Source organism: Papilio polytes, unplaced genomic scaffold (genome assembly GCF_000836215.1).
Source record: "Papilio polytes unplaced genomic scaffold, Ppol_1.0 DF823912.1, whole genome shotgun sequence".
NCBI classification, from domain to species: Eukaryota; Metazoa; Arthropoda; class Insecta; order Lepidoptera; family Papilionidae; genus Papilio; species Papilio polytes.
Genome location: NW_013525292.1, coordinates 338047 through 351446, shown reverse-complemented (window position 1 = coordinate 351446; position 13400 = coordinate 338047). Strand labels below are relative to the sequence as shown.

Genomic DNA, 13400 nt, shown 5'->3' with positions numbered 1-13400 from the left:
TTCACCATTAGAAAGACACGTTATCTCTGAGTATATCACTGGGGCTATATTTTTAAAATTTTTAATATTCCACATGGACGAAGTCGCGGGAATCAGCTAGTTAAACATAATCTAGTTTGTGTCCCATTTCCTGTCAATAGTCGATGTTACTTTAGTCCTTACCCTGCCAGCGAGGGTGAGAGGCTGTCCGTCCTTGTACCAGGAGATGAGGGGCTCTGGTCTGCCGGTCACAGAGCAGTTGAAGCGCACGGTGCTCGCGCGCAGCACCTCCTTCGACGCCGGCACTAGAGACACGCTCACTGCCTCGAAGACACTTACGTTGAAACTCTGTAATAGGTTAAAATAAGTGGTTATATGAACTAAATACGAAAACATTCTAGAAAATATTGCTTATCAATGCTTGTCTATACTAGTATTGTAAATAATAATAATAACTTTTATTTCAAGCGTACAATCAGCTCATAAACTTGTTAATTGTAAAGAGGTATGATTTGTATTTTTGTATGTAGTGAAATAACTCAAAAACTACTGATCCGATTTCAAATATTCTTTCACCATAAAAAAGCTACTTTATTTCTGAAACATAGGCTATTTTAAAATATCACGTGGACGATGTCACGAACAACGTCTAATTAATTTTATATGCTAAAGTTTAGATGGATGTTTGTAGGCATATGTAGAGGATAGCACGGAAGAATATAGGCTGGTTTATTTTATTCCATACAGACGGAGTCGCGGGCGAAAGCTAGTAGGGATATATTTTTATGACTTCATGTATACATTTTTTTATTTAATAATGTAACATGTTCTACAACAAAAAAAGACTTATGAATAAAACCCTTAAAAAAATTATGTTTTATGTATGAAAGATGTACGGTACCTAAGTACAGATGATGTCATCATACAAACATTATTCATACACGTTGTTAACACTTTACACATGTAACATTTAAAATTAAAATTTCAGTTTAAAAATAGTTATATCGAATATACAAACAGGTACACTTTCATCAATTCCTCAGTGTCTATACCAGTACATTTATCTACTAGTTTTACCCGCGACTTCGTGCGCGCGGAAATAAATAAAACCTCAGTAAATAGCATAACCCCTATTCCAAACAGTTATCTATCTCTGTGCCAAATTTGATCTAGACCCATTCAGCTGTTATGCAGTAACAGTGGTAGTGCCCGCTTTAACATCTTAGCACGAATGGGCCGGCACGCCCAGTGTAATTTTACGACCACAGAGAAGACAGGCGTGAAATGGAACCAATGCCGTGTTTCGACTGATGAGTGTGGTGCCGGAGGCCTAATTTTAGTCCCTTTCTTTTACCACCCTTTTCTTATAAGGAGAGGATGGGAAGGGGAAGTGGATTTGACGATGGAGGAGATGCATAGGAAAGGGGAAATATCCTCTTTATGTGCATCTCCTCCTCCGTCGGATAAGGGTAGGCAACACATCTGCAATTACGGATGTCTATGGGCAGCAGTCGCTTCGCCATTTTGGCGGATTCAGGTGGCCGCTTGCTCGTTTACCACCTTATGTTATAAAAAAAAATCTGCAAACAAACATCCATCTTTTTCCAATTATATAAATTAGTAGTAAGACAGTAATAGACATTTTATTTAACAATTCCATAAACTTAGGGGTCCTTTAAGCCTTAAGCAACATTTAGGAGAGACTTTAGTAAGAATGTCGTCTACGTTTTGTTCTTAATTCATAAGGTCAGAAAACATTAGGAACTGGTTGGTGACAAGGCTATAAAAAAACTCTGAAATAAGAATACTAGAGACTACTAGTGTAAGTTACAGTCCTTTTTAGAATAAAAAAATATACAAGTTTCTTCAATTTAATTGTCTCTAAGTACAACAAAACTGGCAGGAGATAAAAAGTGTGCCCTTAAATAAAAGATGAGCACACATTTTACAACCACGCCTTATTAAATATTAATGGTACAGCAGAAGTACCCCGGGTTACACGTGTATCTGGAAATATTCCCATTTGGCCGGGCCCTACGTGGAAGGTCATAACTCGTTTTTTTAACAAAATGACTTTTGCTTTTTAAAGTCGATTTAACATCCTTATATCCTTGAAAGCATAATTTGTAATCTTAAATTATAACATTTGGAATTGAACATAGTTTTATTTTATTATATAAACACTTTTGTGTCTTTAACGTATATAAAAATGGTTTTGTTGAAAAATCACATTTTTAAAGTTACAACTGTTTACGTAGGAGATACCCAACTTGGTAGGGCAACATTTATTTTTAATGAAAGCCCTGGCCTCTGTTTGCCGTCTCAACTGACACACGTAAGAGAGAAAAGGACAGAATTATTGGATTAAATTAATCTGTTCACTACACTATATCCTTACTTTACTGAACCAAAAAAATCAGATAAAATCTATTAAAGTACATTATCTGCGACAAATATTTATAAAGTTTTATTTTAATTGTGTACTCTATTTTTTTTTATTAAAATTTGCAAAATATTGTTTTAATTACTTCATCAAATTTTAGAATTGTTATTGGCCATGCTATATAACCTTTTACAATAACTATTATATTAAAAAAAAATAGTTTTAAGTATATTTGTAAAGCTAACCCTAGGAAGAAATATATTGCATGAAAGGTAGTGCCCGCTTTAACATCTTGCACAAATGGGCCGGCACGCCCGGTGTGATAACACGACCACACAGAAGAGAGGCGTGAAATAGAAGCAATTCTGTGTTTCGTCTGATGAGTGTGGTGCCGGAGGCCTTCTTAAATTAAGTCCCTTTCTCTTTGCCACCCTTTTCTTATAAGGAGAGGATGGGAGAGAAGTGGATTTGACGGTGTAGGAGATGCATAGGAAGGGCAAATATCCTCTTTATGTGCGTCTCCTCCTCCGTCGGATAAGGGTAGGCAACGCATCTGCAATTACGGATGTCTATAGGCAGCGGTCGCTTCGCCATTTTGGCGAATTCAAGTGGCCGCTTGCTCGTTTGCCACCTAATGATATAAAAAAAGGTATTATGAAGAAAGAGACGACTGTGATGACGGAAGATAGGAACGGCGAAAAAAACTACGTCGATTTAACTACGGAGATAAATTATTGTATCAGTCAAAGCTTATATAAACTATGTTAGATTAAATTCCAGTACTGTAGAGTATCTGGTTGTAATTAAAATAGGATACCATTGTACATTTGTAACGCGAAGCAATTATGAGAAAATGTATAATCTTGTATAACTAGGGCTGGATTGTCAAATGATAGCGTAGTACAATGAAATTACTTCAAACGAAATATCTTACAAGAATTGTCTGCAAATGGATAACGGGAAAATGTTTTCAAATGTGTACTTTTTGTTATAACAATTACTCTTTGAAATATTATATATTCCTTTATATTATCTACGCCTACATAATTATAAAAGAACTGTTTATTGAATACAATTACTTTTCTACATTTATATGTAATAGGAGAGAAATCCAAACCAAATGGTATAATTATTACGAGTACAACATTTCATGTTTAATCTACATAGTTGATTATTCATTTTTATCAAATAAGATGACAAACGAACAAGCGGTTTGATACCGATACGACCAATGCCCATAAACATCTACATTACAAACAGTGTCACACAATGGCCCAATGATGGGTCACAACGGTCCTATAACCTAAAATGTACCAATGGGTATAATTATGCACAGAAATATATTCCTCCCTTCTTATACGACAATTCCATCACCAAATCCACTTTTCCTTCCCACCAATTTTATAAGTAAAGGGGACTCTTAACAATGCTCTATCGTAAATTTCAGGTTACCTTAGTGAGATGAGTTAGTCCATCCACCTCGCAGGTATAGAGGCCCTCCTGGTCTGGCTGCAAGCTGCGCAGCACCAGCACCTCGGCTGTCGTCTCCAGCTCACGGGGCCTCTCCCCCGGAGGTGTCTGTCTCCAAGTTAACTGCAAAACGTGGCATTACAATCAAATGTCAAGCACAGAAGAAAAGCAACTAAAATAGGTCTCTTTATACTATGTGTTAATTCTTTATCCTTGTTTTTTTTTGGTGTTGCGTATTCTGAAGGACAGTAATCACTTATTTAGGGACGCTCCCTTACCGCTTTCATAAATAAATAAGTAGGAGACAACACAATACATCAACACAATTTGTAAATGTCTAAGGAAATTGCTTTTTTTACGTCTCACATAGAATTTATCTAGCGATGAATAATCATTTGACTAAAGAAATTGCATCGTCAAAACAGTATGCAAACTAGCATTAGCTACGACTAGCTGTTCCCGTGCGGCTTCATCCGCATGAATTATAAAAACTTTATGTCATTGTTTACATTTGTCAAGTCCTCAATTGCAAATGTCAAAAAAAACAATTACCTTACCATGGTAACTTTGCTTCCTTCATGTTGGCAGCAGGTTATGGTCTTTTTCTCAAATTAAGGTTTTTATCCAAAATATTTACCCCCTAACTTTAATGGCGTTAAAATATATAGTCTAAAACGTGACATAAGTGTAGGGCTTTTTATTATAAAAAGAATTATACAAAAATATGCTGTAATTGCTGACATCTTAGGCAACAAAGAATGAAGTGTTTACGATTTATTATAATAGTATAGATATATGTTGAAGAAACTAAAAGCCACATTTCTAAACCACAAAATGTCTTTGCCTTTGGCAGTAGACCATTACCTATCTCACCTTTGGTCTAGGCCATCCGATAACAGGACATGGGAGCTCTACATCTGTTCCCCTGGGCGACACGACCTGGGCCGCGTGATGCACCTCCAGCAACCCAGGCTCCCTATCCTCTGCAGCCAGGACCTGCAGACTGCCGCTGTAGCTCACACGACTTCTGTTTGCTAGCTGGTTTGTTGCTATACATCTGGTTAAATTTACAGCTGATTAATTTTTATATAGCCAATATAGACTCGAGAAAGGATAAATCGAAAAGCAATTGTCCCTATTTAGTTTATAATTTCCTTTACACCATAAATATTAACGCATCTGTTGCTTTTGTCTATGGTATCTATCATAACACCAGGTGACCTGCTGTCTGTTATAACTTAACAATGATGTGTAATTTTGTAGCAAATATAAAAACATCCTACTTGTAGTTGCCAGCGTCCTCTGGCGTCGCATCCGTGATTAATAATTGCTTCTCCAATATGTGATATCTGCAAAAAATATAAAAAAAAACATATTATAACCGTTAACAATCATCCTAATCCATTAGTCCAGTAACATCCTAAGTAGGAGGAACTTAGAATAATCCCGAGTGGTTGGATTACCTTGTATCTCGCGGCAGATCCTCGCCGTTCCTCAACCAGGAGATGAGTGGGGGAGGGCCGGAACTTATGCCGCAGGAGAGGGCTACCGGCTGCCCCCGGGACACTGTCATGTTCTCAGGGTGCTGAGAAAATTGCTTATCCATATCTGCAGCAAGTTGGTTAGTTAAGATTCTGAGATAATTTATATAATTACGGCAATATTTGTACAAGAACCACAGTCTGCCTAGTATTAAAAACATACAAACGAATTGAGAACCTCAATCGTTTGGAATCTGTTAAAAATACAGTCAACAAATGCACAGGTCAATGAACTTCATTAATTAAATAAAATTGTAACGCAACGTGATGAATAATCAAATGTCACAGCAAGGGAAAACATTTGTGGAAACCATCCTGTAATTGAAAACGTGTGAATAATGAAATGGAATATATGTAGGCGTTCAGAGTGAACAATATCTACAGAGTGATTGATTACGCGGTTTGTCTCCACCCTGTCGTCTACTCTACGCTATTATATTTTTTATTATAAACTCTCGCTAAACAATAATGTTGTCCTATACAGGAATTAATATATTTTAACAACATGTTAATAAGTTTTCAATTTTTTTTTTTATTTTCTAGATCATCATTTGCAACTTGCCCTTATCCCTTATGGAGGGCCGGCACAGTATGTGCTGCTCTTCCATGCATCTCTATCAGCCGTCATATCTGAATCCACCCCTTTCTTAAGCATATCCTCTTTAACACAATCCATCCATACTTTCTTCGGTCTTCCTCTTCCTTTGTATCCATCCACATTCAATCTAGATTTTTATTTTCTACATATCAGTCTACATATATCTTCTAGTTTTGCATTTACAAAACACCACAGTACATTATCAAATATAATCAAATATCGTTTATTCCATTACTAATTCCTAGATTATAGCAATTTGTAAAAACACATTTTATTCGATCGAAAACTAACAAGGATTAAAAATAATAATCCGATTGTATCTTTAAAAAGATTTAAGCAAGAATTTTCTGAGTAGTATCTTTTTCCAGGATAAATTATATTTGAAGATTATATAACCCTACCTGCTCCTTGTAAAGGCATTATATTTTATTTTACATAATGTTTTATGTATTGGATAGATTTTCCACAAACGAGGAGGAAAGTCTTAAGAATTTTTATTAAACTAACTCTTTGTTCATCTTCTTTAAAATCTATGATACTGTTTCTTTAGCAGTGTTTTGGCTATAGAATTAATAATTTGATATATCAAAATTTTCAATATGTCTATCTGGCTCTAGTAAATTAAATTGGTAGCAATTAGGAAAGAATAACTCTCGGATCAACGTGCCCTTATCCCTAAGGAGTGGCACAGTATGTTCTATTCTTCCATACATTTTTATCAGCCGTCATATCTAAACTTCTTAAGCATATCCTCTTTCACACAGTCCATCCATACTTTCTTCGGTCTTCTACCTTTGCCATCCACATTTTTAACACTTTCTGGTTTATGTACCCATCCCCTTTCGCATAACAAATCTCGTAAATAAATGTTTTATACATACATATGAGTTTATCAATCTATTGTTATACAGGATGTTCAAAACAAATATTTCCCTTTCATAAACATCCACTCCCCCTTCCCAAGAGTTAGAATATAAAAACGTTGTTCAAACTTTCATACTACATTAGAATATACCGTAGTTCCCAGTCGTCAACATTAGCCAACTTGAAAATAACAAGTAACTCGAGCTCCGGCATTCCGGTGTGCAAACAAACTCAACATTCGGTTCCCTGAATTAATTTCTACAGTAAAAACAATATTTATACAGGATCTTTGCCTCAACTTATTAAGATAAACGTTAGCTTTCACTGGGATAACACCGTTTATTAAACTCCAATTTTTATTGGAATAATTTTTATAAGTTTTTACTTCCGTTTTTGTTTCTTGAGTACAAAAGTATTCAAAATATCCACTCTTATAAAAACTGGTACATACAATATCACATTTATTACCTTTAAAATATATACATATTGTAACCTAATTTTCTAACCTCTAATGCTTACATTGTCAGGACACGTGACATATAAACTGGGTTACATCACACTTTAGTAAAACAAACGCTGACCCGCGTGAATATTTCGGATAGTTTAGTAATTACTCTACCACAGTACTTTAAATTATTTTAATGTACAATAACAAAAACAATGTAACAGACACCAGTAATCCAAAGGGGTAAGCAGTGATGGGCGTCTATTTGGCGTCAGACTCGCTCATACTTTCAAATATCGCATCATGCCACAAAATTTTGCGATATAAATTCACTTGTTTTCATTTAGTATGAATATTGATTAATTTTATACGATTTAAAAAATACTAATTTCAAGAAAGAATAACCCAAAAAAAAGTCACCTACAAACTAGAATCCAAACACAATGGTAGTAAATATAATATTCTTGTTTGTACAAAATCCAACACTAATTAAACAAACAACATATTAAATTAGATTTTAGTATTTCGTAGAAAATATCAAGATGTTTTGAATCATGTCTTGATGTTAGGAATTCTGTCTTATTAATCAAAAACAAATCAAAAGCAGAAGTAAATGTTTCATAATAAATTACTTGTTTATTCATTACATTATAACGTATTTTTTTACAAGTATAGCATATTATTTATTACATTATTAATCGAATTAATCTATCAAAATAACGTCAAACACGAAAAACTATAGAGAGTATTAAAAAAATCCTTCCACCATCCCTTAATCCCGGCGTAACCGCTGCGTCATTACTGCGTACTGCGGGAAATTTTCATCTTTTCCCGCCCAAGACTGCGGAAGCAAACTGAACACACATTCGACCTCCTTTTAGTTCGAGATATATTACGCGGCGTAAAAATATTCTTACATAAGGACGCCGCGTTATTTGGTACAGTCGTGTACGACAGTGTAAGAATGTACAATGTGTTAATTTAAATAATTTTGTACTCTACGTGTACTTATATATGTTTAAAAAACTGTGTTTGTTTATACAATAAACATATATAATTTATTAAGTAAACTAAAGTAGCTAATCGTAATAATTCTGGTTGAATTTTTTAAATTCATTTGAGTTTACTTTAATTGATTTAGTAAGCATTTCCGTAACAACTGGCAATAAAAAAATAATGTATCGAACTTTTTTCATAAACTGCATTTAACATATTTTTTGGCATAATTGAGATTTATAGTTAAAAGCTACCAATCGTAATTATAATAAAATGAATAATTCAACGAGCAACATCTGTCACCGAATCACTTGTGTATGTGACTGTACGTTTTCCATAAAGCAAGAAAAGCAGAGATAATAGGGAAGAAATATGAGGGCCGCACATGTCGGTGATATTGTGTGAGATGTTTTGGGGGGCGGGGTCGAGGGGAAGGGGGCACTCTAATGACACCACCGCTTGTACATAACAAACAGTAACGTGACAAACACCAGCTTTGTGAATATATTAGTAAAGTATAATAAATCCTAGAATATTTATTCACTTACTAACACAATTATTTACCAACTATGAAAATAAACAATGTTTTTATGGAGCGAATACACGCACGATTGCTTTATGGTCGAAGGCATTGCCGTAAAATGAGCAGGACGCCCTCTTCAAGATGATTTTGTAATTACTCTTTATTCTTCACGGCATTAAACTGGACTAAACAACAAATAACGGCATTTATTTTTCCTAGCTAGTTTAAAAGGATGCCCTTGCAATTACACCAGAATTAAGGTACAATTGATAGCATAGTATTTGTGCAAGTCGTGGGAACCGGTTATAAATGGCTGGAGACCTAGGGCCGCCGCCCCAGGGCGTCGAGCGTGAAGTCGCGGTCTGTTGCCCGCTGGAGGAAATCCCTTAACACCACGTAAGCTAAATTTTAACTTCAGAATTAAAGTCATAGGAACTTCAAATCTTTAAATTATGATTTATGTTCTAGTGTGTACCGTGTGTTACGTCAAATAAATATACAAAATATTACTATCGTGTATAGTTTTATCATAAGTTTATTGTGAATCTGTGCATGTAACAAGGTCGTCGGATTCGGATATAAAAGTGCGTACGGGACCGTCGCATGTTTACAACCTCGGAAGCGGCACTAAAATCTATTTTCGACCTTTCCTCTTTACCGAATATCGATCAAAAATAAAACGCGTAGAACGCACGCTAACCATTTTTATTCAGTTTGGATGTTCCTTGTATGCCAATTCTAATAATCGATTGGCACTAAATACAAACGGCGGTTATCGTAATATGACCGCGACGCGGGTGGTCGCTACTGTCACTCGCTTCGAATATCGGATATATTGTTGTCTTAACGGTAACATGAACTGTTATAGACGCTTTCATGATAAACCAATGCTATTATTTCATGTGTAGACAACTTATATTTTCATATAAATAGTACCGTTTAAAAATATCGGTTAGTAAAACAAAATTACCGGTCCTTTCCGGTTATAACCGACTTCCACACGAGCACAGTTCCAATGGTTACCGGACGATAACAAAGAGCAAAGTATTGGTGTGCACTAATAACTTGTAATTATCCAACTCGGCGGCCGTAGCAAATTACTCGCTACATACTTTTTTCCCTAATTTGTTCGAGCAACAAAACAACAGACTCGTTATCAGCACTGATCAGGGAGACGATTACAATTTGTAGCTTGTAGCACATACGTATAATTTTCTTTTATTATTTACTAGCTAATCTGGCGCGGCTTCATCCGCATGAAATTATAACTTATTTTGTTGTTTACATTTGCCAAATTCTCAATTACAAATGTCAAAATCAATGTTACCATAATAACTAATTTAGTACTAACTAACTAAAGTAACTTACTCTAACTGTTAAGTGCGTGTACACACCTTTGACTAGACTATCACACAAATGTGCGACTGTCGATTGTTTCGCAGCCAATTCAACTGTTTAGTTGCACAACTAAAAATCGAGTAAGTATACCTTCGTATACAGTCATAGTCATATAACAGTGATAGAGCCCGCTTTAACATCTTCGAACGAATGGGCCGGCTCGCCCAGTGTAATACCACCACCACGCAGAAAACAGGCGTGAAGTGGGAGCAATTCCGCGTTTCGTCTGATAAGTATGGTGCCGGAGGCCCATTTTTAGTCCCTTTTCCTTTCCACCCTTTTCTTAAGAGGAAGGAATGGGTTCCATTCCTTCCGGTGGAAAGGTGGATTTGACGATGGAGGAGACGCATAGGAAGGGGAAATGTCCTCTTTATGTGGGTGTCTTCCTCCGTCAACTAAGGGTAGGCAACGCATCTACAATTGCGGATATTTATGGGCAGCGGTCGCGTTCCATTTCGGTGGATTCAAGTGGCCACTTGCTCGTTTGCCACCTTATATTATAAAAAAAAATCATAGGAATCAAAACAGTTATGAGATAGCTTAGTTAAAATAAAGATGTATTTGTTTTAAAGAGGACAAACGTGCTATAGTATTTCTAAAAACTCTATAGAAAAGCTATAAATCTTGTAGTTAATCAAATTCTATTTCTATCATTATTCATTGGTTTTATCTATCCGAAATATACATGATAGATGGATTACAGTATGTTTACGATACGAGAGGGATCGAAACTACGACTAGAATGGTAATGAACCTTGTAGGCTCTGATGGAAAGCTGCCAATGACTCAAATGTCCATTCTACCAAAGAATATACGGGAAAATATCGCAACTCATCTATTAATGATATACTGATAATATTAAGATCACATACCTATAAAAATATTATAAAGAGGAAAGATTTGTATTTTTGTATGTATTGGAATAAGTCAAAAACTACTGGGCTGATTTCGAAAATTCTTTCACCATTAAAATGCTACGTTACCGTTAAGTAACATATGCTAGATATATCTAACATAGGCTAGATTTTTTACTAATTACTTTTAATTTCACGTGGGCGAAGTCGCCAACAACGTTAAGTCTTTTATATTTTTGGAAGTTCTATATGTTAATCTTGGAAAATAAATCGTGAAGAAAGTTCATTGAAAAGCCACCAACACACAACTTTTTATAATTCCATTTATTTGACTCCTTAACCTTCGCCATTACACAAAATGTTCCAAATAAACCATACTAATTAAATAAACATAAATCACATTTTAGCATCCCTTAGCACTATCCAAGAATTGCAAATTCCATACTATTTTAATTAAAAAGTTTCATAGTAACGTGCACACAATGGTAGGCACCAATTAAGCTTGAATAGCTGCTGCAGCTCAACGAGTAATGAAAGCGAGCTCAATGAATAGCTTCCCAAGCTTGAATCAAGCTGTTACAAATGATATTTTTTATTCAGCCATTTTAATTATCTGTACATTACTACGTAAAATTATTAATTTTTACGTACAACTAAACTCCCTGTAACGTGGTTGAAGGTTGCGTGTTATAGAAACTCACGTTGTACGAATCCTTCTGTATAACACGTTTAACAGAGCAGAGCAATAAATCGCGTTATAGGGGTAATTTACACGTTACGTGGGGGTATTATAATTTTAGGGGAGTTTATTTTTCATTATGCTGTACGTAGTTTTCCAATAATTGAACCTAACTTTGATATGTTTGTTTTGTGCAAGTTTCGTCAGTGTAAACCCACGTTAAGAAACCAACATACAACTTACAACTTAAAGAAGTTCTACTTAGTAATACGTACACGCGCAGCACGCGCCACTTTGATCCCGCCGCCTGTCATATCCCGAAAGGTTCGCCCCTTTGAGGTAATTTGTGTTGGGAAAATTGTCTGTTAGTTTTTTCCTCGACGTAATCTATCACTTTCTTGTCTTATATCACTCTACAAGCCATCCGTTATATAAAAGTAACACAAATACTGTATTCACAAACGAAAATCTGAGTGGTTTACCACCAAATTTATAGATCAATTTTAATTTTAGGAATACTAAGTAATTCATTATTAAATAGCCGATAATTTTAACTACAATGCGTATACAAATAGGAATCAAATGTGTTAATACTCACATGCAAACTTAAGATGTACAGGGTTGCCGAGCACAACCCCGCGATGGTGATGCACCCCGCACTGGTACACCCCCTCCACATCCCGCTTGTGGAACACTTCCAGGCTGCCATTCGTTGACACCCTGCAACAAACGGTAGGTAAGACTTCGACCAACACGAGCGTCCAGTTAACTTCTTAAGATACATGGTACTATGTTTTCCTTCAATTTAATCATACTTCTCAGATTATCAGGCCATTTGTGAAACAACTAGGCATAAATAAACATAGTTATGCCTTAAAAGATCAATAAAAACTTTTGGGATCCTATTAATATTCAATACAAAAACCCTCTAGTTAAAGCGTTTGCGTTCTAGAGCATCTATACGACGTTCAGCATGCATCATTCTAGGTGTTAATTTTTTTTTATAGAAAATAATCTACGCTAAATTAAAATCCGATGAAACGTCAGAACGACATCAAGGCGGGGTTTTGATTAAGAAGCGCCTGCCCGTTTCAGTGGAGCAACGTAAAAAAAATTAATAAACGTCCGTAAATTTAGGAACAAATGACAGCTGCCTCGGAGACCCAAATCGAATTCACGAGATTTAGCCTGCCGTCAGCTCGGATTGAACTCAGCCCGATCTAATCGCACCGAATTAATTTGTTCGTCGGCTGACAAGGCTGACAGCTCTCAGACCTGGCAAGTTAACGAATGAAATAGAACTTTTTAATAGATACACGGTGACACATCAAGAGATAGACCTCTTTAAATTTATTACATATTTCGATTTGCCTACAATCCCTAAAATCCATTTAGATAACTAAAAAGACTTTACAATTCACAAAAAGACTGGATCACATAACATGTGATTTATCTATACATAAGCATTCTCTTTGGATTAAAAAAAATCTAAAATCCCCTTTCATTATGCATGCCCAGACATTCACTTGGCGACGCCCAAGACTAATGATTTTTTTATCAATTATTTCTTCACAATTTGGGACTGGTACATACATGAGTAGAACGTATTGCTGAGCTGATTTACCTTTTATAATCGAGTTTCTCTCCGTCTCTCCGCCAGAAATATGGCT

At 35.6% G+C, this 13400-nt stretch overlaps 1 protein-coding gene across 1 annotated transcript in view; it reads right to left on the bottom strand.

Moving 5' to 3' along the window:
• LOC106102724 (protogenin A-like) overlaps positions 1-13394 on the bottom strand; it is a 20381-nt gene extending 6987 nt beyond the window's left edge. Inside the window, exons 1-7 of the mRNA XM_013282276.1 lie at positions 13355-13394; positions 12329-12450; positions 5296-5440; positions 5116-5181; positions 4706-4889; positions 3815-3955; positions 163-327 (exon numbers count right to left, since the gene is read on the bottom strand). Of these exons, the coding sequence (XP_013137730.1) occupies positions 163-327; positions 3815-3955; positions 4706-4889; positions 5116-5181; positions 5296-5438 (699 nt within the window). The 5' untranslated portion in view covers positions 5439-5440; positions 12329-12450; positions 13355-13394. The remainder of the gene's footprint in view (positions 1-162; positions 328-3814; positions 3956-4705; positions 4890-5115; positions 5182-5295; positions 5441-12328; positions 12451-13354) is intronic.
• Between the last annotated feature and the right edge of the window lie 6 nt (positions 13395-13400).